Genomic DNA, 25,644 nt, shown 5'->3' on the forward strand with positions numbered 1-25,644 from the left:
AGCTCCGCCCACTTCTGTCTTCAGGACGCGGCACTCGGAGGCCGGTGATATCACGGACTACTTCCGAAAAGTACCGTCAAAATAATAGCACTACCGCCACGTTATTTATTTGACGTTTTCCAAATTAAAAAAAAAATCTGGTACCCACTAAGGAAATACTTTGAACGTATTTAATAATTCAAGTCATTATTGAGAAAGTGCTGATGATAAATCAAAAAGTCTTTCTCAGCTGGAAAAAACGGTGTCAGTAGCACAGACCCAGAGAATAGCGCTTTTAACTGAAATCCGTCTTGGTTTATTTCGAAGTGAAATTCTTTTCATTTCCGTTTTGTATTTCACTTGACAACGTAACGAGCAAGCCGGTGCAAGCAGCTAAATTGTGCTAGATGAAACCTGGTGGTCGACGAGGGTACTATCACTCTATCCCAATTTAGTTGGCCCGATTCTGTCCTGAATTTGGCCCTCATCTTGGCTCTGCTGGCGGTGGGGGAGTGATCTGATTTTCTAGGCCACAATACATGTTCAGGCCTGAAGAATATGAGCTTTCAAGGACAATCCCTTAGGCCAGATAACCTTTAACCTGGGATTTAAATGGCTGAAGCCTGTGAAATGTAGATACTAGACTTAGTGTATTTCCATTCTGCCAAATATAGGCATTGCAGCTTCTGCAATATTCACAAGCTAGAGTCTGCGGAAAGAGTCTGTTGAGATAATATTGAAGTTGCATAATTAAACCCTGCCAGCATTCAAAATTAGCTTTCATGCATTTGCAGTAACTCGGTGGTTGCTTTGATACGTGTACGTCTAATGACATCTCTCGTGCAATGTTTTTCTAACAAGCCATCTGAACATAGCATTTTTTTTAATGAGAGTCATAACATTACGCATTCATTACATCAGTGATGCAGCATCGGCTGTTTTTTTTTTTATCTAATTAATGAGTTCTTTTCTCAAGGGAGGATGGATTGAATAACTTCTTGAAAAAGATCTGTGAAAGACAGCTACATTAATAATAGCAAATGCAAATTTCATGTATAAATGACAAAATATAAATAAGACATTAGAAATTCCGCTGACTAACAAGGCCAGGCAGGGTTTAATCTTTTCAAGGCAGGGCCAGTTTTTCTTGTTCTCTTGGTTCAGGTTGTGTATGTTTTTGGCAGAAGTTGAAAAAGTGAGAAACTGAATACATTTCAATGGCTCTCTCAAATTGCCGTCACCTCGAGCTCGTTTCTGTGAAAGAGTTCAAGCAACTGTCGATTAAAGCTGCCATATGTGGGCCAAGCAGGCCTTGTGGGGACACTGCAAACAACAAACCCAAGAAAAAGAGCACTGACTTCTCTCCCGCAGTGCTTTGAAAGGACTCTGCAGCTAGGAGGACACATCAACCCACTTTAAGATATTTTTCATTCCTCTTCAAGTTCTGTCAAGAAGAAATTCTGAAAAGCCATCATCTGTCAGCCTCTTCTCAAAAGAAGAAGGCAGGTCAAGAGCAGACTTTGTCACCCTAAATCAGATTTAAAAAAAATGTTTAAATGTGTTTCCACTTCACTGAAGCCAATCAATACTGGCGCTTGTGGGGAAGACGGCACGCAGGGAGGTTTTTACTTTAGAAAGAAGACAGGTAGCTTGCCGGACAGATGTCTTTTGTCTCAGTCGAAAATGAATAGGATTAGATTGCTGCATTTAGTGGGCGGTGGCTGGCTAATTCCAACCACTTTAATTTGGGGCCAGAGGGGCCAGCTAACGCCACACTCAAAGCTGTATTCGGAACACAATTCCTGCCTTTTATAACAAGCCCAATCCTATTATAGAGAGCAACCGGAATGATACCTTTTCTACCTTAGATAGATAGATAGATAGATAGATAGATAGATAGATAGATAGATAGATAGCCAGCTAGCTAGCTAGCAAGCTAGCTATGCCCGCACTCTGAAAATGCATCTTTATAGGATGCTACAACAATTTACTGAACAGTTTGTGTCAATATATAAGTTTGTAAGTGAGAAGGTGATACCATGGAAGAGACCGCTGCTCATCCGTCGGCTAAAGAGAACCCAGTAAACCTGCTAGCTAGCGAGTTGCGGAGTAGAAAGCCTCAAGATAACCCGATGGGATTTCAGGCTCCCGAGACATTAAAGGAGTAAAATATGCGGGGATTTGTGGGCATCAGAAAGTTGCTTGATAAAAATCTATCAATCTAGTTTTCAGCGGAGAATGGTTTTATGGTTGAGAGTAGAAAGTACACTTTGATTTCATTTAACAATTCAAACTTGGCAAGGCTGTTAACAACACTCTTTTCTGTGGTGTCAAACTTTGAAAGCATATTTGTTTTCACTTTACAAGGACTTTACGAGATAATTAGTTGTGTGTCGGTGTTCGTCTGGTGCGACGTATACAATGTCAGTCAGACGGCGACAATTGCTTTCAACACAAAAGGGGTAGTCTAAGTATTTGCTGAGTGTTAAACTTCACACATCTTTCTAAGTCTTCTGCAATTCTCTTTCACACTTTCACCGCTCCACCTCTGATACTCTCACTGATACTATACAGGTCTTCCCTTTATCTTCCTATTCTGGTCACTTTCGCAAGACCAGCTACACAGGCGGGGTAAAAATTGGGAAAAGCTCGTTTCCATGGACAGTGTGAAACCGCCTAAATGATCTTGACCTCTGATTTTTTTTTTTTATTAGAAAGCTTTACCATCATTCACTTTAGTGGCGTGACCGTCATGTTTTGTGTTTCTTTGTGTGTCTATTTCGTTATAGTTTCCCACAGTACACTAGAGTTTTTGTTAATAAATATTGTTCAGTCCACACTGCACTCCTGTTTCCCTGCGTTTGCCCCCCCCCCCCCCCGCCTGAAAAACCTGACAATGAGGAAAAATCCTCACAATATACTGTAGCTCACTCCACATTTCCGTGGCGCTGAAAGCTGAATTGATCATTCATGAGTGTGGTGGCATCAGGCTGCAGGTGTGTATACCTCTTCTGCAAAAAAAAATAAATAAATAAAAATGAGGCTTTTCTCATCTGAGTATGAATCAAATGATGTCTGTTAGCTTCCCATGGTACATCGCGCTGTACATGCCATTAACCAGATTGACCAACACGTTACAAATGAGTGCACGGTTCGAAGCCGCCAGCTGCGACCTGGTGGGCCAAATAGCTCCCAAAAAAAAATGGTCGGGGGAGCGACACAAAGAGTGAATGAGTAAAAGCAGCTCAGCAGGTTGAAATAAATAATAGAATACGACAATTGAAGGCAGCTGTTTTGAGCCTCGACTCCCGACTGGAGCTGTCACGCTGCAATGGCGGTAACAAACGACGCTGATAGCCGCCATATTCCGGCAGACTGATGACTAGCAGCTGAATTTTCCGAATTTGAAAGATAACCGTAGAATCTTCCTGGTTTTAAAATCTGCACTGTATTATGAACTCAAGCCTGAATGGAAACATTCATGCAACATGTATTTAATTAAACGCCATTTTTTTTTGGACTGAATACTTTGCGGCACTCACGGAAGGAGGCTGCAAAGGCTCCAATTGACAACTTTTGGTTTGGTGATGATGACACCGTCTTTGATCGTTTGTGTAACGCCGCACTGCTTCAATAGTTTCAGACAGAAGTCAACCACTTTTAAGTCGCCTCGGAAATCCTTCTTTCCAATTCTTCAGCTCGGGTTTCCACTACACACCAGGCTCCTCATATATCAGCTGCTATTTCATCCAACTTTTTTTTTTTTTTTTCGCTTTTCAGTGAGTCACTTGTAGACGTACAGTGATGAAATCGTCTTCTTTTGAGAGAAAAAAAAATCAATAAGTTCTCCTGGTAATTTACGAGGATGACATGAAAAGAATTCCACCTTGATCCTGCATAGTGAACCAAATCACCACGTTAATTTCTCTCAGCCAGCGTCTACGCTCGCTTAAGTAGGAACTGAAATTGTACCCTAATCACCGGCTTGATTTAATGATACAATTTGGAAGCATTCCTTTTCGCTTCTTCTGTAAGATTTATTTGGCTTGCAATAAGAGGATGCTTGCACTAAATTAGTGGCACATTTCTGACTTGGAAAAGCATGAAATTTTCCAAATTAAAGAGAAAACGCGAGGCTGTGACCGCACGACCACGGGTAGCTTTCAAGACATCGATTTTATTGAAAACATAATTTCAGCCTTTTGTTCGTATGGGAGATGCGATCATGTCAATAAAAAAGATCTTTATGAACGTTGTCATGGAGGGGGAAAAAATATTTTTATGACTCTTATGATGATGTGTTTTTGAATTTTCCAAGTCAGATTGTTGTGAATATACGCACCCTTTTGAGAATATAAGATCATTTACGGAAATGAAAATTTGCTGTTTTCCAAAATTGTCTCTTCTTATCTTTATCTTAAAAAGAGAACTCATTTCTTGTCATCCATCTGTCTTGCAAAGAACAGAAGTGCGCATGTCACACCAGCCGGCACGATGCATTCCATGGCCTTCTGTTTGCTTGGACACCTGCTCTCGGCCGATATGGAGGATATCAGCCATACTCGTTCTTGACCTTTGATGGACACTCAACCGTCTCTGTCTGCCTTATCGTCTGTTATCAACTAATTGATGCATCTTTTTGCAAGAGAAGACGTCCTCCCTTGCAGAATAAATAAAGGAGAAAGTGGATGACTGGTTTTGTGTTTTGCATGCATATCCTGTTTATAGCTGCAGCATTTACAGAGGAATGTTTACATCTGCGACCTGAGTGTTTAAACGCCTTTACGTTGTTTATAATGGTTTGTATGCTCGTTCCGTCAGTCAGTTTAGTTTTTTTCCCCCATCTTTTGCACATGTCTCAAAGTTGATTTTCAGGATGATTGTTGGCACACGTCAATAATATTTATGTATGACCAACCACTATTTTTTTTCCTCATCAGTACTTTTTTACTTTACTTACTTTTACTTCGGGTTCTACGAAACTAGCCAAATTTCACACTGGCTAAGTCAATTTGTGAATCGCATTCTTTCAGGATACAGTGGTGCCATTATTGATAAAAAATGCCTTAACTCACAGTTGAATTTTACAGCCCAGCTAAAAATCAAACAGAGAATTCCGCATTTTTTCGAACAAACACAAAACTTTTCCTTTAGCTCTGCTAGCTTAATGCTAACACATAATGAGAAACAGCATAAATGGGTCAATGAACAGACAATATAACAATACTCACAGGCATATATTCTTTATCCTCTCCTCTAATAGTACCGCAGGTGATGAGTCACGGTAGTTGTGATAGTCTTCTTCGTTTGTGTCTACGTGGCCTAAAACGGGCAACATCCTGCATCCTGGTGGCTATGTCGCTCACACGAGAAAGAGCCACAATTAAATCATCATGAGCTACCATTTTTTAAATTCCATACTTTGTATATATATATGTAATCATTTACATTTGGAGGAGGAAAGTATTTTGCTTACTTCTCCGCCTTAATCTATCAAGTCGTGGTATTAATTGTTTAACATATTCACAAAGGTCCTCCACTGTGTGCTTTTGTCAAGAGAAAATGGTTGCTCAAATGAGGAGGTGGGAGGCAAGAGCTCAGCATGAGAATTTACAAACGAGGATAGAGCGCCCTCCCGTGGTCACACCGGCAACCACCAACACAGATGACGCAACACAGTTCTATCAAATCGAAATCCAAATAAACAAGCCTTCAGAGACCATTTTCAAAAGCATTTTAAATTAATTTTATTATTTCATAGCTAATTTACAACAAGCGCTTCACTGAACTGGAACATTTTAATTTGCTTGATATTGTCATTGTTAAATATAATTTTCTGCATCAGTCAACTTTGTTATAATCAGTCTTTTTTTGTAAAAATTAATATACTTTCTTTTAATAAGGAATATCACACTATGATATGGATGGCTGAGAGAGATATTAAGAAATACACGGAACCCTCAAACAAACTGAAAACATTCTATTCATGGATGTGACTGGATCCTTGCTTATATATTGTGTGCAAATGTGCGTGTGTGTGTGCATGTGTGTGTGCGTGCAAATGTTGGAGTTGTTAAACTGGGCTGTAGTTCGGTTGGCTTGAGTAGTCTGCATCAACTCTGCAGTGTCCACAGCTAAATCTAAAGCCAGTCGGCATCGTATTTACAGCAAGACCGCAAAAACTCTCTCAATGTGGGAAAATCATATAAAAAATATACAGACAATTCCAAATAAATTAACAAAAACATAAATTGACATTCGTCACCAACAAGCTTCAGCTGCTCCGTCGTGAGCTGAAGCAAGTCAGTGAACAAAAAAAACAAAAAATCAACAATAAATATGACTGAGCAATCAATAGTTTACCTGCACTCTCAAGAATTCAGTAAAATGAAAAAAAAAAGAACTCAACACAAACACATGCTCTTAAAACTCTGAAATCCTTTTTTTTTTTTCTTCTTTTTTTTTTAAACCTGTGGCATATAATGCTGTCAGTGCAATTCATAGTTTGAAAATCTGGACGCACATATAACCTTCTTTGCATAACATCATCGCCATATTGCACTACATCATGTGCACGTCTTGCACTCGCTCTTGCAAACGTACGCACAACCACCCATTTATCTATTATACATCACAACCGTTTGTGGGTGTTATAAAGGAGATATATTCTCATTTATTATTTATATTTCATAATTTTCTCTATGAACCCTTGCACTTGCGCATACGCACTCATATCTGCATTGTATAGATGTTCCCATTGGTTTCCAACATATGACTGACACGTCAACTATAAGAGTGAGGTCTCCTTTACATCAACATTTCGGTGTAGCTTTTTTGCCAAGTGATTAAATTCCACAAACCAAACTGCAAATTCAAACAAAGGAACCAATGGAACGTATTTGGAGATTTTTTTTTTTTTGTACAGACTATAGTCCTGTTAGAAATTGTCATAAAAAAGATATATGTGTATATATTTATATTTGTATATATATAGACCATTTATTTGTGACTTAGCTTTAATATGTATGGTCACGAGGGGGAGAAAGCAGAGTTGAACTGGAAGCAAGAGAGTAAAAGAAGACCTGTACCTCCCACACACGCACACACATGCGCACACGCAAACACCATGGCTTTTCATCGGACAGCCACTGAGAAAAACAGTGAACGTCTGTGGCTGAGGGTTTGGTTCGGAAGAGTGATGGCGGGTGCGTTCAAGCTTTGCTGTTTTGTGCCCAGAAGTGATAACATTCATCCAGGTTTGTGACCAGACAAAGGTCGGAATAAGAACGGACCCGGCCCGCCCGTCCCGACCAATTTGATAGATTACAACTGAGGTTACAATTCGACATGTGTTGGGTGCGGCGTGCGTGAGCGTGTGTGCATCAGAGGCTCAAATGTGTGTCAAAAGTTTTCTGCTCTGCTCACAAGTGACTGCGTCGTTCGCCTTCACGATGAGACATGCTTCAAAGGTCGCCCTCGCTTTATTTAACTTGCCTCTTTAAAGGATTTTTTTCCTGACAACTTTCTTGCTTTTGTGACCTTCCATTGTCTTTGAGGATGCATGCAAAATGCATATTCGTTTTTTTTCTCATTCGAATCACTGCCTTGAAGTAATACTGTCTCGAAATATTTGACAGGTGATCAGTATCACTGAGGTTTTCCGAGTTCACTTCAGAACCAAGAAAAAAAAAAAAAGATTAGCCCAGAGAAGACTTCTGGTCTTGAGGGCCTCAGCAGCACCCACTGCTCCTTTTCTGTCCAGAAACAAGGCAGAGTTGACTGGTGGACAGATAGCCAGCAGATGGTCTACAAAAAATCGGGTAACCAAAGTCTTTTAGGGTACCTTCGTCTCAGGTGTCGGCTTAAAACTACCTTGGGGTCCACCCATGTCACCCTGTACTACCTTTTTTTTTTTTTTTTTAATCTCTGCTCAAACCTGATGTCTTATTTACCTCCAGACAGCTTCAAGACAGATGAGATATGCGTCAGTTCACACTTGACACCAAAATGCATCCGGAATATGCCGGAACTAATCACATTGATTCGACTCCTTTGTATGCGAGGAAATTTTCACTCTGTTCGATACTGAGGAATGAAAACTGAGGTGGCTCCTCGTCATAGTCACACAACAGAGTCTGACAGCAACATCCGTGTCCCCAGTTTGGGGGTAAAACGGGTTTTTTAGTGCCAAGTGTGAACGTGGCCTCAGCCCTGCTCGTGAAAGTGGAATACTAATTAAGTCTGTTTCAGTCTAATTACACATCAGAGTGTGTCAGTCTTTTTCTGGAATCGTTCTCGCTGTGTCACTTCCTGTGTTTTTTTTTTTTGTTATCTGTCTTCGTGAGCGAAGCACGGACTTCTCTGGAGGACGGCCCGGGAGGCGAGGCCGGCTCGGTGGTGAAGGGTGGCGTGATTCGGTCGATGATATGGAGGGAGGGACGGCATCACAGCCTCTCCCGGGTTGGAATCCAAATATAAGGCCCTGATTGCTCCTCGATCACTGTCTTTACTTTGTGATAGACCTCCTCAAAGCTATCTCCTTCCACAACGGCTGCAGGACAAGGAAGGGGAAGGGAGGAAAAAAAAAAATATGTTCAAGACGTGAAAGCAAGCGCAGACGCTATTGGATTCTTGTAGGTGTGCGGCCTCATTTATATTCCGTCCAACTGCTGGTATTTGCCCTGAAAATGTCTTTTAAATGTTAAAACATGCTGAGCCCTCTTAAAGAGTCAAACACCAAAAATGTAAATGTGACGTTCATTGTTGCAAAAGGTGCATGTTTTAACATTAGAATGTAGATTTAAAAAAAAAAAACATATCACAGCCATCTGGAGTGATCAAATACGCTCGCGCAATGAACTGGAAATATGGACTAAAATCTGTATTTAAAGTCTCTCTTGCATTAAATGGAGCAATTTTGCAACTGAAAGTGCAGTGGTGTGCAAATGCAGATGCTTTCACTCACGTTTGCCATCTGGTGTTGCCATTACCCAAATTCACTGGGAAGCATGAAAGTCATGCACACAGATACAACTTTGCACCTTCGTCGTTTACTTTGACAGGTGTGCACATTACTACCGTGACCGAGCAAATTCCTGTCCGCGGTTATTGAGGATTGCTATCATGATTAGGTTTCCTAAAAATAAAAACTTTTATAGCGGTCCCAGTGATAACGAGAGTACCAGGATTTTATAAATGTCAGAATTGTGAACAACAAGATGTTAGCACTCCATGCTATCCACATATACGGAATACAAACAGTTTTGAAATATATTGGCGCTATACTGTATTTATTCTCGTCAGCTCTGATTCAAGTGTGCAACCACCTGTTCCCATTGACAGCTAATACAAGATATATTTTTGTAATCTGCTATTTGCGGCTCATACCGGAGAAACACTCGAGGAAGTCTTGTTCTAGCTTGAGGGCTCGATCCATTCCTTTCCTGGCCTGCTCCTCCGTCAGGCGAGTGTTAATCTCTCTGTGCACACAAGCAAAATGATCTGTTACAGCACTTTAGTTCAAGACGCATGGAATTGAGTTCCATTTTTAACAAAGCTCAAGGGTACTTACAGAACATTCTCCAGTGACTTAGGCCGGACGAAGATGGCAATAGGATGGAGCTGAGCAGCTTGGAGTCGTCGTACAGCATTGGCCGACACGTCCAGAATACAGTGTTTTCCTTGCTGCATGCACAAATAAGCGGAAACGCATTTTTTTTTTTTTTTTAAAGGGAAAATGAGTTTTTAATGCTAAAAAATATCATATATTATTCAAGCCAGTTCGTGGCTGACCGCACAGATGAAAAACATATTTTTTTTTATTATTTGAAGTTGGCCCTCATGGTGGCGTAACGGCTTCCTTGACTTTCATTTTCAACCGTTTGGCGTCTTTTATCGCAGTTTTACTTGACTTTACATAGTTGCCACCAACATCAAGACAATGCCCAAAATCATATTCAGTCGCTAATTTAGGATGCTAACACACCACTCGACACAAATCTCCGGCGTTAGTGGCTACAACTGGCTAGCAGCTAGCTTTTAGCATTAGCAACAAGTACCAGCGACCCAGTCTCCAACAAAAGTTATGGACTGTATGAACCGGAAAAAAAACAAAAAAAAAAAACAGTTGGGGACCACTGATTTACGGGACTGCCGTTTATATTCCAAAGAGATTTTGTAGCCGTGTCTTAAAATCAACTTTTAGTTAATTTGATTTGAAATTCTCATCATGATTATTGCTTCTCGCGCACCTGTTCCGCCACCTCGCGGACACTCTGGACGCTGGTGCCGTACAAGTGACTGTTGTACTGGCCCGCTTCGATGAAGCGATGGCTCTGGATGTCCTTCTCCATCTGTTCCCTGGATGACACAAAATGGTAGTCCCGCCCATCCACTTCATACTCCCGTTTGGGGCGTGTGGTGTCTGTTGACACGGCAAAAACATGAAACGTTACGATGGCAAAAACGACAGCAAACACATGGCCCGCGAGTGGTGTCCGTGACTGACAGCGCAATTACTCACGGGGGACACACGAGCCGAACTTATCAGGGAACTCGGACAATAGGTCATCATTTATCCTGTCCTTCACGGGACCTAGAATGATGATGGGCCTCGCGTAGTGAACTAATGAATTGAGAAGAGCACACGGACATTCAGCATTCAACGGTAATGACGATAAAAAAAATCCACTTCTATCGCTTCAAGTAATGGACTTTACATATAACTTTACGGCCTTACCTTCCACTTGGGTGACGGTCTCATAACTGTGCGATGTTTTATCTCTCCCTGGTGACAGATCAGGGAAGCAATCAGCCTAGATTTCTTTTTTGCCATCGCTATATGACACTCAGGTTTGTGTTGGCATGCGTGAGCACGTTTGTGTGAAAGTGTGCGATGGACGTTAAAAAATGTGATTCCTTTATAGCAGGCATGGGCAAACTACGGCCCGGGGGCCAAATGTGGCCAGTTAAACATTTTAATCTGCCCCACTGAACTTGAAACACTTAAATTAATAAACCTTGTTCATAATCTATTTTCCCTGTAATTCTAATGTGTCCCCACTAGGAGGCGCACTCTAAGACAGATATTTGGTTGTAATGCTTTTGTTCTTTTCATTTCAAATGAAAGCATTTTTTTTTTTACAATATACTATATGTATTTCTATATGTATTTTTTTCTCAGCCGAGGTGAGGTTACCAAAACACTCCATCCATCCGCCCCTCGGTCAAATTTTAGAACCCATTGTGGCCCATGAATGCAAAAGTTTGCCCACCCCTGCTTTATAGTCAGAGAAGGCAAATATGATTGGGCAGTCATTATTTTCTCACAAGAATGAAATTGTACATCATGTAAGCCATAAATTATGTCTGCAGTGGCTTATTTAATTGGAATCTTTACGGCCATGTGAGTGGTACCGAACCTGTAAAAGCTTGTTACAGAGCTGTTATATTAGTTAACAGTACAATATTGTCAGTCCACTGCGTGTCTAAGCAGCATTTGAAGTCCAAAAGGAAGCTTGCTAATTACCTTGCGTTCCCAAGGTGTCCCGACCGTGATCCTGTAAAGACGACAATAAATATTTACACACTAAAGCGGTCCAAATGAGTCTCAAATGATGACTTACCCTCTCTTTGGTATTGACGCGTGACCACTCTTTTCTTTCCACTCTGCAGAGGGCGCAAGGAAGCGTGTATAAAAAAAAAAAAAGCAAATCAAAGCAGAATTTGTAAAAGGGGCTGCATTTGTTGTGTGCTGAAGACATTCTGAACGACAAATCATCTTCAGCAATCGTCCGTTTCTGACCTGTGTTTGCTGGGAATGAATCCAACCTCCTCGGCCTCGTTCTGGGGGCTGACCTTGCGCGCCTGCCACCATTCCTCGTCCCCGCAGTCCAACACGTGGAGAACGTCGCCGAACCTGAAGCCGAGAGCCTGGCTGAGGAAGCCGCAGTCCGCCGTCTTGTCGTAGTCAAACAGAGCCCTGTAAATTACAAATTTCAGTGATTCCCCCATCTCGAGATTTTCCCCCACTGTATTTAAAATCGGTTTTATCAAGTTATAAAGCACTCCGGGGTATATATATAAAACGAACCAGTAGCGCAAATAAGTCAAACTTTACTCCACTTCCAGTCGACTTTCACACATAAGGCAATTAACAACCGCTGTCGATTTTTCAGAAAATTGACGGATTTTTAACTGCACCTTATTGTCTGAAAATACGGTAAGCCCGTATTTTTGTGCCGTTGCAGCTTGTGATGGTATTGCTCTCAAATTAAGATGAAATTTGAACCAAAAACATCAAACCCCGTTTGGTGAAAGACAAGCATGCCCTGATTGCCGTTTATTTCAGCGCATTTTAGCCCTAAATTACAATCCCGTCCTGGGGTTTTTAAGGCTTATGATCATAAGGCCACTGATAAAATGCTTCTTCCCAGAGGCAATCAAATGATCAGAATCAGCACATGATTATCCAGCCCACATACATCTAAGAAGAATATTTCATAATGCGCCACAGTTCATTGGAATTGTAAACTCTAAAAGACGTGTGTTTAAGATTTTGCCTGGCTCCATTTTGAGAGTGGGCTGAAGACCGTTTGGGGACGGTGATGTGTCTCAATCTTGACTATTCTCAAAACTGAAAGTTTTAGATCTTGACTCGGGGCCCCACCGGTCTCTTGTCTACAACACTAGAGCTTTGTTTCCAACTCGAGCAGCGGTGCCGTCCGTACCTGATGTAGAACCCCCTCTTCGGGTTGCTTCTTAGCGTGGTCGTCCCAGAGCCCATGCTGCTGTTCATTAACTGCTCCCTCAAGTCATGGATCTTGGCCTCAAACCGGCTGTACTCTGATTGAGGGAAAAATAAAAATAAAAATTTTAATTTAGGTTCTTGAAAGGAACATTTCGTTGTTGACGTACTGCAGTCCGGTCGGGCTTTACCGTCTGGTCTGTACTGAGCGATGATGGTCACCGTCTGGCCAGCGTTCTTCAGAGCCGCAGCCGCTTGCTCATGCGTGGCCATTCGCAAATCCACACCGTTCACCTGACAAACATAATCACGGACGGATGTTAGTGGCTACGCATGAAAAAAGACCATGAAGTATTTGTCGGAGAGCTGTTTAACGCGTCTTTACACTGAGGATCTGATCGCCCTTGTGAAGCTCTCCACTGAGGTCGGCTGGCCCGCCCGCCAGAATGAACGAGATAAAAATGCCCTCTCCGTCTTCGCCTCCGACGATATTGAATCCGAGACCCGTGGAGCCTCTATGAATCAGAACCCTGCGAGGTTCTCTGGAAAAGGAGAGGAAAACGTGAACGTGAATACTACAAACCTAAATATCACGTGGCTCAAGTGACATTTTCTCACCTGGGGATGTCATCATCTCCCATCAGGCAATGCAGAACGGGGGAAAAGCGACTAGGTGAAGTGGGAGTGAGGGCTTGTGGGTAATCGGAGCCAAGGTAGTTGGGGTGGCTCAGTTCCGTATCCATGTGGGAATATGCTAGGGAATAGACATTAAAAAACATTTCTTTCTTTTTTTGAATACATTGTTTGGCAAGATGGTTCGAAAAACATGCAATTGGGTGTTAAAACATCAGTGACAACAAAATGTTATATTTGAGTGAAACTTTTGCCAAGTTCAATGTACGTATTTTGAAAAAAAGTTCTCTTCTGCATTGCTAATAAAAAGCCTTGAACCTTCAGACCTCATTTTTGAATTCTCACAGAGCGCCCACTTCATCTGCAGTCATTTAGAAAGATGTTATGTCCTCGCTCCTCTATTTTTAACTGCTACTCTAAATTTGGTCCTTTCACTGAGTCGATAATATTGGAAAGCACATTCACCAAATGTTTCGAAATAAAGTTGCCTTAAGACAATCGTACAGGTATTCTATTCGTTGCGACATCCCTTTTGAGGCCGACTTACTGTTGGTGAGATCGGGAGGGTTATAGGAGTTGGTCAGAAAGAGGTTGTTGGGCTTGGCCACTCTGAGGTACACCACCTCGGCTGTGTTCTTCAGTGCCCCCACCGCGTCTTCATGCATGACGTCTTCCAGACAGACGTTATTTACCTAATTGGTGACCGTAAATAAACAAGACAACGCCACAAGAGGTCACGTGAACGAGACGTAAAATGATAAAGGTAACACCTTTGCTCTATCAGATCCTCCAGCGAGGACAATGAGAAAATTTTCAGTTCGAAAGTGACATACAAATGAATTGCCCACGCAATAAACCCCAAGGCGGAAGTCAGCTGCTATTGTGTCTGTTCTCCAGCAGGGGGCGTCAAAGTTCTGACATTGCATTGAGCACGTTCCACTCGTCTATCTATAATTATAATTCTAATTTACATGTTAGGAAAAAACCTAACATAATGACTAACATGCAAGAGTCAAACATTTAAGCAGTATGATGTGCTCTGTAAGGGGGGAGAAAAGTGAAGACAATTCAAGGGTCCATGACTGACAGTCGCGTTGGGAAACGGGATTTTGACATTGTGACATGGCGGCGGTGTTTGCCAATCTCATAAAAGCGTCACTGACCGCCAAGATCTTATCGCCGATCTGCAGACGTCCATCTTTATGTGCTGCTCCACCTTCTATGATTTTGGTGACGTAGATGCTGTTATCTCCTGGTATGTGCTGGTTTCCCACTCCTCCGGCAATACTGAAACCTAGACCTTAGAAGGACACACCCCACCAAAGAGGAATGGGTAAATACCACAAAGACGTCCACAGAGTGACTTTTAGCCACCTGGGAAGCATCTTTAAAGCCACAAACGTCTTCAAACGACATTTTCATATACCTTTAGGCCCTTTGATAAGTTTGAGCTCAGTGATTTTCTCCGCCGCAGGTTTCCGACGGAGAACGTAGAGGCGGACGATAGCACCTGCTTCCTTAAGAGCCTCCACGGCCTGGCTGTGTGTCACCTCTCGCACGTCAACATCATTCACAAAAAGGATGCAGTCGTTTACACTGCCGAGAGGGGAAGGGGGGGGGGGCAGGGTAATTAATGAGAGATGTGGTCAGGAGGAGTCAACATGTCAAATGGTACAAAGTCAAAAGATTGAGGTAATGATGAGTGTCATCAAGGGTCTTGCTATCTGCGGCAAGAAAGTCGTGTTTCAAATTTGAATTCTTTTTTTATTTTTAGACGGTTCACAGTCCTTTTCCCAAGAGACTAAATACTTATCTTATCGCTATTCCATTTGCGTGTGCTTGAAATTGATTTCATGGCCATTTCAATTTTACTGTGCTCCATTTTGTAAGACTTTTTTGCTGATCGCTGCAGAAAGTTCGGGACATGGCTTTCAAGGGAAACGAGGGTCGTTGTACACTTGCGACTTTTAAATTTCTCGTTGTTGACTGAGAAGAGTACTTTGGACAAAAGTGAGTGTCTTGACATCTCAATGCTAAGTCGGCTAACTCATCTTTCCGTTCTGCCGTGTGTCGGATGGATTTATGCACTTGCAAGTCGCGTTTATTGTAAAGCCCCGCCCGTGCATTACCTCAGGCGTCCATCTTGAGCCGCTGCTCCTCCAGGTATGATTTTCGTGATAAAGATGCTTGGGTCGTCGCCCACGTGGGGATTGTCAGTTCCCCCTGCTATGCTGAAGCCCAGGCCTGAGTTCCCCTGCAGGAGCAATTACAAGTTAAAAAAAAAAAAAAACGCAGTGAATAAGTAATACTTTAGTTTTGTATATTTTTATCTTGTATTTCACATTGCACTATTAACTCAATGAGATTGCAAATTCGGGCCATGACAAGACTTCAGTGTTTAGATTCAAACTGAATCGTGCAAAACTATGAAAGTAATCATGCTGAGTCAGGATGCAACTTGACGACACAAAGAATTTATTATTGGGACTTACTCTCTCCAGTGTGATTTCCTCATATTCGATTTCCCCTTCTGTTCCGTTTACCTGCCGGAATAAAAATAAGTTGTTTGACTTTCAAGAGAAGGTAAGATCCAAAATGATTTTTAAAATTAGTAATATTAATGTCGTTTTGTTTTTTTGACGAAATGGACTGACATGGGCTGGGCACTTTTATTTGCTATATTTATCCATTTAAAAAAACCCAACATACAATCAATCAATCAATCACGCTTTCAATGACATCAGGCAACACCTGAACCAAAGTTGCTTGCACGGAAGGCAGTCATGTGACCATTCGACCAATTGAAACGACTTGAAATTATCAGTGTGGCGACCATCAATCACAACTCATGCAAAGGAATTTCTCGTCAAGTCATTTTGTCACGTGGTGTTAGAGGTTAGACATGCTCCTTACATATGGCGATCCATCTAGTGTGTCCGTGTTCACCACCACAGGAGGACTATTTCCCTGGAGGGAGAGAGAGAGAGAGCGAGAGAGATGTACATTACATAATAGAATAATGTCAGAAACTCAAAGGCAAGGCAGCGCTCATCGGAATAACCGTGAAACCTTCCGTCACAGCAATGACAAACGGCCGTTTCACTTGTGAGCGCCGCTTTCCTCACTTTGGTACGGTTGTTATGTTCAAGGATGAAGGATAATGAGTACCAGCTCGTGCCGGTTGCTATTATGTTTTCATGACGGTCAGAGAAATAATTCATGCTAACCACTATGACCTCAACTCAAAGCCGTTGCCTTATCTTGGTACAGCTGTTTTAAATGACTGCAGTGCATGTATTATTGAGGCCGTAAGTGGCCATTCCTACCAACAAAATGTGGCGTGTTTGTAACTTGCTTGTTGTAATCGTCCGTTACGGTAAACAGCCTGAACATGTTTTTCCACTTTTAATCACCTTTTTATTCCTTATGACACACGTTGAGTACGTTAAGGATATAAAGCCGCAATATATGAACACACGATTTTCTGTACTGTAGTCTGTCGTCATCGACAGACATTTTTAACGGAAATATGTAATGCATTTTGAAGTACTTTAGAGGAGTGTTCATAACTTTTGCAAACAAGGCGGGGGTCATTTTGTTAACTTGTGGGTTGAATATTAGCGAAACGCGAGACAAATAGCATCTTGACATACGATATTTTTTTCAAAATAAAATATTTTTCAGCCTCGAATTAAAAATAAAAATAAAAATAAAAATAAAAATAAAAATAAAATAAAATAAAATAAAATAAAAATAAAAACAATTAATAATAAATAATAAATAAACCAGATGTTCTGCAAGTCCTTTTAGTTCTTTCATCAAGCGGCCCACGGACCTGTACCGGGTCGGAGCCTGGAGGTTGGGCACTACTGCTTTAGAGAGCAGTGGCATCCAATCAGCTTGCTGACGTGGCAGCTCTTCAACACACAACGTTAATTAACCCAAACACAAACATAGTCGCAGGTGACAAAAGCAATCCTTGATCACTGAACTCGTGTGTATTGTGTAAACATAAGGATGTACTATTTATTTTGTCCTATCCCATTGCATCATGACGGTACCTTCATAAATGTCATAAAAGTTTCATAAACGCACACACTGTTCTGCAAATTGTGTCAATATGACACATTAGGTTGTATTACGTAATATTATTGGAGAATCATGCCGAGACGTACTGACAATAAATTTTACGTCATCAATGCATTGATCTAACACAGCTCTGCACGAGATTGTGATGACAAGGTATGACACTATATTGCACTTGTAGGCACATTGGAATCGTTTTCTCTGAGAAAAAGATGCATGGTCCTATTTTTATTAAACGTACTGCAAGTGAGTTAAATTCTGATTCAACTCTCCTTACAAATACCTCAAAAGACACTTCATTTCTTAGCAGGCTCTTTTCACAGACACTCATTTGGATTTTGTGCCATTGATTGATGATGGAGATGCCGGAAAATATTCAAGGGGAAAGTGCTTAACCATTTGTACAATGAGCACACTGGGCCTCGTGCAAGCTCTAATGAAGGTTATTTTTCACAGCCATGTATTTGCAGCATTTACATGTCAGAAAGAGCTGTAAAACGCACACCAAACGCTATCTGAAATCATTACCTTGAGGGTTGATGTTATCCTCCCGTTAATGATAACGGTTGTAATCTAGCAACTGGAAATAGTCTGACATAAAAGATAAATAAAAGTCTCCCGCCGCCTGCACATAATGCTCACTCTAGCGTTAAAAGAGTGCATGCGCATGGCATCAAATGTGTAGCGGTGTCTAGCGGGCCGTGCTGTCGAACATGACGTCAAATTCATCCTCATCTCCAGACGGAAATAATGAATATAGCCAGCGGAAATGGGAACGAATGTGGACGCAGTTTTCCGGCAGCGCAGGACGTTGGCAGTTTTAAAATTTTCTTCTGTCATTGCTTGCTTTTGACTCATCTTAAATCACATGAGCATGCACGAGACGTCGTTCCTGTGACAAATATATATATATTTTTTTTCCTCTAAAATATAAAAACAATCCACATCAATCAATCACCTAACGGGAATGAAAACCACTCCACCTCAATTTGTAAAACGCAAATGACGCATCCGAGAGGTGAGTTAAGACATAACTGCACACCTCACAGTTGGAAAGCCCATTAAACAGTCAACAAGTTTAATGTTTCGCGTTCAAATACCCAATAAATTACTGCAACAATTAAGCATACAAGCATCGTGGGAAGCACAAAACCTTTCGACGTAGTACAGTAAGAACGGATGTTTTTTTCCTATTACGTGAGCCAGAACAAGTTAGGGAATAGTACCGTAGAGTGAGACGGGCATTAAAACCGTATAATGAGCACAATGTGTGCGTGTGAGGCGTTTTATTAATAAGTACTAGTTTTGGCCGTTTTTTGGGGCAACATGATAAAGCTACGTCTGCTGATTTCAGTGCGGGTCGAGTGCATGGTGGGGCAGTCGTTCATTTAGATATCAAATTCAGCAGATTTTATATTTGTTGGTTCACGATGAAATCCGGTGCGTGGAGCGTTAGAAAAGGTGGCATGGTGTATTAATGTGTACGCAGATGGCCACCACCTCCGTGTTTGCTGGAATATGACCAACAAAGAACTGAAAGTTTTTTTTTTTTACATAAATAGAAGTTGAGTCACAATCATTCAGTGAATATGATTTGAACACATGAGTAGCCCGTGTGCCTGTTAAAAATAAATAGTTAAATAAATAGGTCACTGATGTTGTGATTTCCGAGGAATATCATGGAAGTGATGCTGGGAAAGTGAAAACACGGGCAGAGATTTGTAGAAAAAAAATAATATAAAAATTAAAGGTAATTAGAGCACTCTTTTTTTTTTTTTAGAAGAGTGGAGCCCTTCGCATTAATCGGTACCAAAGAAGTACCTCTGAGCTTCAAAAGGCTAGGGAACATCCACCAAACTGGGCGTGACGCAGCAGAGGGAGGCATCAAATCCTCTGAATCACTGGTTATCATCATCCTTATACTTTTTTAAAATCATCTCAGGGTCAGGGGCAGTCTCAAAGTGCCCACCTCACAGCGTGGATCTGCTTTCGTACCGCAATGTCGAGACTCCCGCGCACGCTTAGCACACTTTGTTATAAAGGTAATGAGAAGCCGTTTTGATAGGCCATTCCTGAAGTCGTCTTTGACCACACCCACAGCGGCGCAGCCCTCTCTCATTTCACCGTCCTGCGTTCGACTGCGAAATTGCCAACCTTCGGTCTCACTCGCCTCTGTGCACAGTTATGACGTGCTCTGCACAGCATTTACGCCCGCCATGAAATTAGAGTCCTAAATGCAAAAATGCAGTCTTAAATATTTTAACACTAACTTGAAAATATAAAGAACAGTTTTAAAGTGGACAGACTTATCCCGGGGTGGGATATACACAACCAATTTAAAACCACTATATGAAGAACTATGGTATTTATTTGTACTAAATTTAATATGACTAAAAATTGAAGAGCCTGAGAAATGTGTAATCCAACACACCCTCACGACCATCAATGGACAAATGATACAAAACAACAGGAAACACAAACCTACCCAAGTAAGATGCCGTTGTTTCTTTGTTTTCCGTACATTGCTGAGAAGCTGGCAGCCCATCTTTTTCGCGTGCCACACGGCCATGAACATTTTACCTCAGTGCAGAGGTCTAAATGGCGGCTTGGTTAGGGGACTAAACCCTGCCCACATCCCAAAAAGGACACACCCACTCAGTAATGTGTGCCGAGAAGTGTTCCAGTGCACGCTTGAATTGTCTGCTTTCAAAAACACTGCGTAAGCCTTCATGCAAAGAACGCCATCGCATTTCATAACATTGGTTCAAAGTCACCACATCACTTTTGACAAAATCCTAAACAGCATTTCCATTCAACACCTGCTTATGCACAACGCAGATGAACCACTTGAGCCGATTGTACAGAGCTTTGGGCAGAACGTGCACCTCGGTGAGCATGACCCAATTAGCGTGTTCCTCTTCCTTGCTGTCTCATAATGGTTTCGACCTCATCTGCATCCCTCAAAACAACAGCTTGAGCTTCGCAAATTCCCCCATCCCTGATATGACTCAAGGCTATTATCCGAGTCCTAGTTGTCCTGTCTTGAGAAGTCACCCATCCAGAGTAAAAGAAACAAAAAAAAAAAAAGCGACTAATCCCTGACGTCCTCCATCATCCATATCAGCAGGCAGCGATAGCGACGTCGTTCCGCTGCCGGTCTGTGCTCGGTGAAAAATGCAGTTCATGTTTTTCTGCTGCTATTCTGTACTTTACTCCTCCCCTCCCGTGGTGCGGAGGCAAAGAGGAGCAAGGAGGGAATTTTGTTGGCAATTACTTGGCTGTCTTTCAATATAATGGCCACGGTGGTGATGCGAGAGACGAATTATGCTGTGGTGCAGCTTTGAAGGACAAGCAGCTCAAAGCGGCCTAATATCACAAGTCGGTCGAAAAGTCAGCTACAAAACGGAATAGAAAGTTGGTAAAAAGAATGTTTGGAGGGGAAAATTGAATGGGGTTGCGGGTTGCATGGCCGCCAGGTGCCCATTCCTACCACCCGTTGATCATACTTATGTAAGGACATGCGGAAGGACAAGCTGTCAGCTGACGTCCTCATTTCGTTTGAGAAAACTACTCCATCTTACCTTTCCGATTATGTCACCTTTCTAAGAGTGGGCCCTCTCGATCTGTCTTCTGTCATTCATACAGTGTGAGCGGGCTCTCATCCTCCTCTGTTTTCATGCATAGTTATGCCCTTCCCTTCCCAGCGGACCTGGACTGCTGCCGCACAGTAATTACACTGAAGCTGCAGGGACATCTTTAAACATTTATTAAAGAAAGTAAGGAGGACGAGGAAAATGAAGATAGACAGCAGATACAGCACGACAAAAGTGCAGAGCAGAGAGGGGAGGGTATAATCGAGATCTCTTGGGGAAATGCTATAGAAGTCTGGAATTAAAGACGGATGTCAGGCACATCTGTAAGGGGATGACAGTCTTTGAGGATGATTTGCGTGAAAAAATGTTGTTTTGTGAGAGATACAGTGATTTGCATTCCTTTTAGATTAGAAAAGACAACGTGTGAGATAAGAAAAAGCTGACTGCTGCTTCTTTCTACCAGCCGTGCAGGTGCATTGTCGTCATTATTTGTGATTTTTGTCCCCCAACATTAGGTTTACGTTCAGATTGTCTAAAATGTTTCGAAAGATGCCATCAGAAAGAGGTATTAGTGTATTTAACAATACTTTGGATCCCGCAGTCCGCCCCACGTGATGTCAGCTCGCTGTCCCATTGATGTCACTTTACGTCATGTGATAACCTTCCGTCTGCTCAAATAATGATCACATACAGTCCAATAATGAGCATGGCCCGTTATGACTCTGACTAAATCAGCTTTTGAAGCTGTAATCTGATGTTTGCTGGATCGTCCAGAGTTCTCCTCTTACTTACTTTGCCAGAGTATTGCAGTGTTCGCTGAGAGCCTCCTACCTGTAAATCAATGAGGCCTGGAGTGCTGGCGAGCCCTGCGCCATTAATGCAATAAAGCGACAGACTGACGACACCACCTACACACGAACACGACCACACGAGTACTACACCGGCTGCAACGGGGCCCACGCACATACTGCAATGCATCACAGAGGCAGTGGCTCGTTCGCCAAACCATTGTGAGAAAAATAGAAGTAAGCATTTGCGAGATTGGCGATTCTTATGCTTGGTGCTGTGTGTTACGGCGTAGCAGTTGACTTTTTTTTTTTTTTTTACTAAGCGATGTGAGCAATTCATGGGGCATGAGATTAAAGCCACCTGTCTGATTATGACAAGTTTATTAAGAGATCATAATAATGATCTGCTCAAGGTCAGGAACGCCACTTTGCACGGTTAAACAGTGACATCTACAGGTTAATGTGCGATCTGCAATAAAGATTATTGATGTTTCCTCTTTAAACCACACAGGCCACGGACGTTTGAAAATTGACCCCTTTGGGGGATTTATTCCGTCGTTGCTCTTACGACTGACATGCTCATCATGTTTTAGGATACCTTTGTATGTGCTGAATTATCTTGACAAAACATTTGAAGACAGAATAGTATGCACATTATTGTTGTAATCAATCCGCATACATCACTGGCCCCCCCACACGCATAAGTGACACAGCCATAAAAAGAAAAAGAAAAAAAGAAAAGAAAAGATGACCTCATCTTAGCTGCAGATAAATATATAGGAAATGGATGATTATGTCATTGTGATTTGTAAAGCACCAGGCCAAAACCAGATTGAAGAAAATGTCGGGAAACGAGCACTCATGCAAGTCTGGCTGGACAGTGACGACAGATAATGACAACTTTCAGGCTTTGCTCACAGGCGCGGGTTCGTGCTCTTACCAGTGTGGAAACAGCAGAAGTGTACATTGGAGTGTGTCCTGTAGACATCAACACTGGCTGCAAGACAACAAAAAGGAGAGTGGGTAATTGTGCTGGACATGCGGGTGGGCTCAGGGGGGAGAGAACAAAGGCTTGTTTTATGTTTTAATTTATCAGAGCGGATGCTGACAGCTTCATGTCGCATTGAGCTCTCGGCAGAAAATGTTGGAAAGCAGGTCACCAAAGCTGATACAAGAACCGAGATCAGCTTCTATAAATATTGATGAAGGCTATAATTAAAATCCATGAAATATTATATTGCTCCCGAGTTCCTTGTTTGGACCACGCCCATTTCAATCTGAATTTATTCCCTACTATTTGTGCACGTTCATTTTCATGACACACTGTAGTTCGAGAAAGAACTTGTACTGGTTGCCATGAATTAGTTATTGGGGGGCTGAAAACTTCTTTTATTGGAACCTTTATAGTTGGTGGACGAAGGTTGTACAAGTTGGCATTCGACCAACATTTTCAGAAAAAAATGACTCGGAAGCAAGTTTACTTTAGTTTAACGAAAAGAAACTATTAAAACTAAAATTTGAAGGGAAAAAAACATTTTTGTTCACAAAATTAGATAAAAACGAATTTACTTATCCCCCACCCGCGCCTTTGGTAATTCATTTAATACACGAGTCTTTGGGTATTTATTTCGGTATTTATTTCTTTAGCCGGAAAAACGAAAGTCAAAACAGTCATCAGGGAGTTGCAGTCTTTTCGATGTGTCGCATTGAAATGACGTCATATAGCAGCCAATAGAAATGAACCAACATAATACGAGCCTCTTAAGCGACGAGTTTGCGTGTTTGTATTTTGGCACCGCTTCTGTCATTTATCTCATCTCCAAACACAACGCTATAGGTAAGAAATGCTTTTTGTTTTTGGTTCATATACGAAAATATATATAGATTATATATATATATATATATATATATATATATTTAAAAAAAAAAAGGAAACTGTTCAATTGGGTTTAATATTTCTCAACATGTGTTCAAGCCACAAATCCCCTTTAAATATTTGTATCTTTGCGAACATGGCATCCTAGCTTTATTTAATTATGTGACATGCATGCACCTAACATGAGAAGCGATATTATGCACTGCACTTATTGTAATTAAAAACCTGTGGAATGTTATACTGCACCTGTATTATGAGAATGTTTTAGAACATTTGCATTGTGCCTTTGACATTTAAGTTAAGATTTGAGTGGAGTATCATATGTAAATATGAACATGTACACACACCTGTCAGTGATATTACTTCTGTAAAATACAAACTATTAACCGCTCCTTTTTCTAATATAAACACAACCTGCTGAATAATACTTCCTATGAAGACAGTCTTGCCTTACTCAGGTGCACTTTCCACTAGTTGTTAAAAAAGCGGAGAGTTTAAGCTTTTCATTTAACCCCCAGAGAGCTAAGCATCCTTTCTCTGAGCTTGTATTTTCTCATTTGGCTTTCTCACTATGACCTCTCTACCTCTGCCAGATATGAGGACACATTTTTTTCCCATGCCTAGCTTATTTATGTCTTTGCCCTTTCTATTTCCAAGTTGTCATCAACACCTACCGGTAATTAAACTCCACTCCACCGTTCAACATGAAAGCCCAACAGTCTCGATGAAGCTGATTTATTGAGTTTTAACGGCATCCGAGACGTTTCATTACACATATTAACAACGTCTTTAATTTTTAGAGTTAGAACTAGATTGTAATTTGCTTTATTTTTTTTACTTTGCTGCCAACAAGCAAGTGAGGGATGAAAGCAACATGCAATCTCACAAAGTTAATAGGAAGTCATTCGTACGATAAAATATCTTTTCCCCCATATTTACGGTGAATTACTTTTTATATATGAAATGCTCCTAAAGAGGATCTTCCAAATCAGTAGCTTGTGTGAAACTATAAAATGGAAAATAGGCCAACTGCAGAAACCAGTAATCTCACAAAACAAAGACTAATTTTCTACAAACACTGCAATAAATTCAGCATCAAACTAACAATAATAATAAGCACAAGTTACCTCTTATCACTTTATTAGGAAGCCCCAACTTCTCGGGTTGGACCAAACAGCGTCAAGAAAGAATTTTGCAATTCCGTGACTAATATTCTTTCATAATTGTCCCATCAGGTACTTTTTCACAAGTGTTTCTTTATAATCATTCTTTTAGTGATTTGTTATCTTTTATTGAGCATTCATTAAACTGAGCAAAGCTACAAAAAAAACAATATTCAGTATATTAGCCAACATTAGTCATTTAAGTGTACTGAGATAAATTGTCAGCAGGTGGCTGCATATTATTTGCAAACACACCCTATATTTAATCACTTTTGCAGCAGTGCGTTGTTTTGTGCCATTAAATGTCTCATTATTACAATGCAATGAATACACTTTATTATTTATAACCTATAGTTTCCATTCAAAGAACAAAATCGACAACTTTTTCCTCTTTTGCTGGCCTCTCGAAATTGTCAACTTCCTTTTCTGTCGGCTCCCCGCCGCCGTGAAATTATTGCTTCCTGCTGACCACACAAAAACGCCTCTGTTATGAACTTAACTTTGGTTCTACTTCAGTTTATTGTTTTGTCATGCATCCGGCGTGGCACCTCTTTGTCACTCCGTTGTATAAGGCACTGCGATGCAAAGTAGCTCTCGATCACATCTAGTGTAAATCAATGCCGCGTTTCTCAAATGGACTCGCACATGCGGAGAGAAGAAATACATTTTTTGGTGCCACTTGCCGCCGGGAGGAATGAATGACTCATGTAATGGATTTGAAATACTCCGTGGCACACACCACAGAGTGACAAAAAATATTAAATAGACTTTGATTATCAGG

The 25,644-nt window shown here is 41.3% G+C and overlaps 2 protein-coding genes across 6 annotated transcripts in view; one reads left to right on the forward strand and one right to left on the reverse strand.

Moving 5' to 3' along the window:
* Positions 1 to 5,701: 5,701 nt before the first annotated feature.
* LOC148320175 (disks large homolog 4-like) overlaps positions 5,702 to 25,644 on the reverse strand; it is a 49,223-nt gene continuing 29,280 nt past the window's right edge. For 3 of the 5 annotated variants that reach the window (XM_088279065.1, XM_088279064.1, XM_088279063.1), the window contains exons 3-22: positions 22,765 to 22,821; positions 16,271 to 16,324; positions 15,850 to 15,900; positions 15,487 to 15,611; positions 14,784 to 14,953; positions 14,521 to 14,657; positions 13,905 to 14,049; positions 13,343 to 13,478; positions 13,110 to 13,266; positions 12,916 to 13,018; positions 12,708 to 12,822; positions 11,783 to 11,959; positions 11,604 to 11,646; positions 11,507 to 11,537; positions 10,718 to 10,765; positions 10,502 to 10,603; positions 10,230 to 10,402; positions 9,551 to 9,663; positions 9,367 to 9,458; positions 5,702 to 8,530 (exon numbers count right to left, since the gene is read on the reverse strand). In XM_088279065.1, coding sequence (XP_088135191.1) covers positions 8,424 to 8,530; positions 9,367 to 9,458; positions 9,551 to 9,663; positions 10,230 to 10,402; positions 10,502 to 10,603; positions 10,718 to 10,765; positions 11,507 to 11,537; positions 11,604 to 11,646; positions 11,783 to 11,959; positions 12,708 to 12,822; positions 12,916 to 13,018; positions 13,110 to 13,266; positions 13,343 to 13,478; positions 13,905 to 14,049; positions 14,521 to 14,657; positions 14,784 to 14,953; positions 15,487 to 15,611; positions 15,850 to 15,900; positions 16,271 to 16,324; positions 22,765 to 22,821 — 2,136 coding nt within the window. In that variant the 3' untranslated portion in view covers positions 5,702 to 8,423. Of the gene's footprint in view, positions 8,531 to 9,366; positions 9,459 to 9,550; positions 9,664 to 10,229; positions 10,403 to 10,501; positions 10,604 to 10,717; positions 10,766 to 11,506; positions 11,538 to 11,603; positions 11,647 to 11,782; positions 11,960 to 12,707; positions 13,019 to 13,109; positions 13,267 to 13,342; positions 13,479 to 13,904; positions 14,050 to 14,520; positions 14,658 to 14,783; positions 14,954 to 15,486; positions 15,612 to 15,849; positions 15,901 to 16,270; positions 16,325 to 19,928; positions 20,066 to 22,764; positions 22,822 to 25,644 lie in introns of those variants that run through there. The other 2 variants (XM_088279066.1, XM_088279062.1) reach the window with 2 other exon arrangements.
* Positions 23,577 to 25,644, forward strand: part of zbtb20 (zinc finger and BTB domain containing 20) — a 67,655-nt gene continuing 65,587 nt past the window's right edge. Inside the window, exon 1 of the mRNA XM_088279068.1 lies at positions 23,577 to 23,661. The gene's annotated coding sequence lies outside the window, so the exon portion shown is untranslated. The remainder of the gene's footprint in view (positions 23,662 to 25,644) is intronic.

This window comes from Idiotropiscis lumnitzeri, chromosome 17, assembly GCF_059441095.1.
Source record: "Idiotropiscis lumnitzeri isolate Australia: NSW breed Sydney's pygmy pipehorse chromosome 17, RoL_Ilum_1.0, whole genome shotgun sequence".
In the NCBI taxonomy this organism is placed as follows: Eukaryota; Metazoa; Chordata; class Actinopteri; order Syngnathiformes; family Syngnathidae; genus Idiotropiscis; species Idiotropiscis lumnitzeri.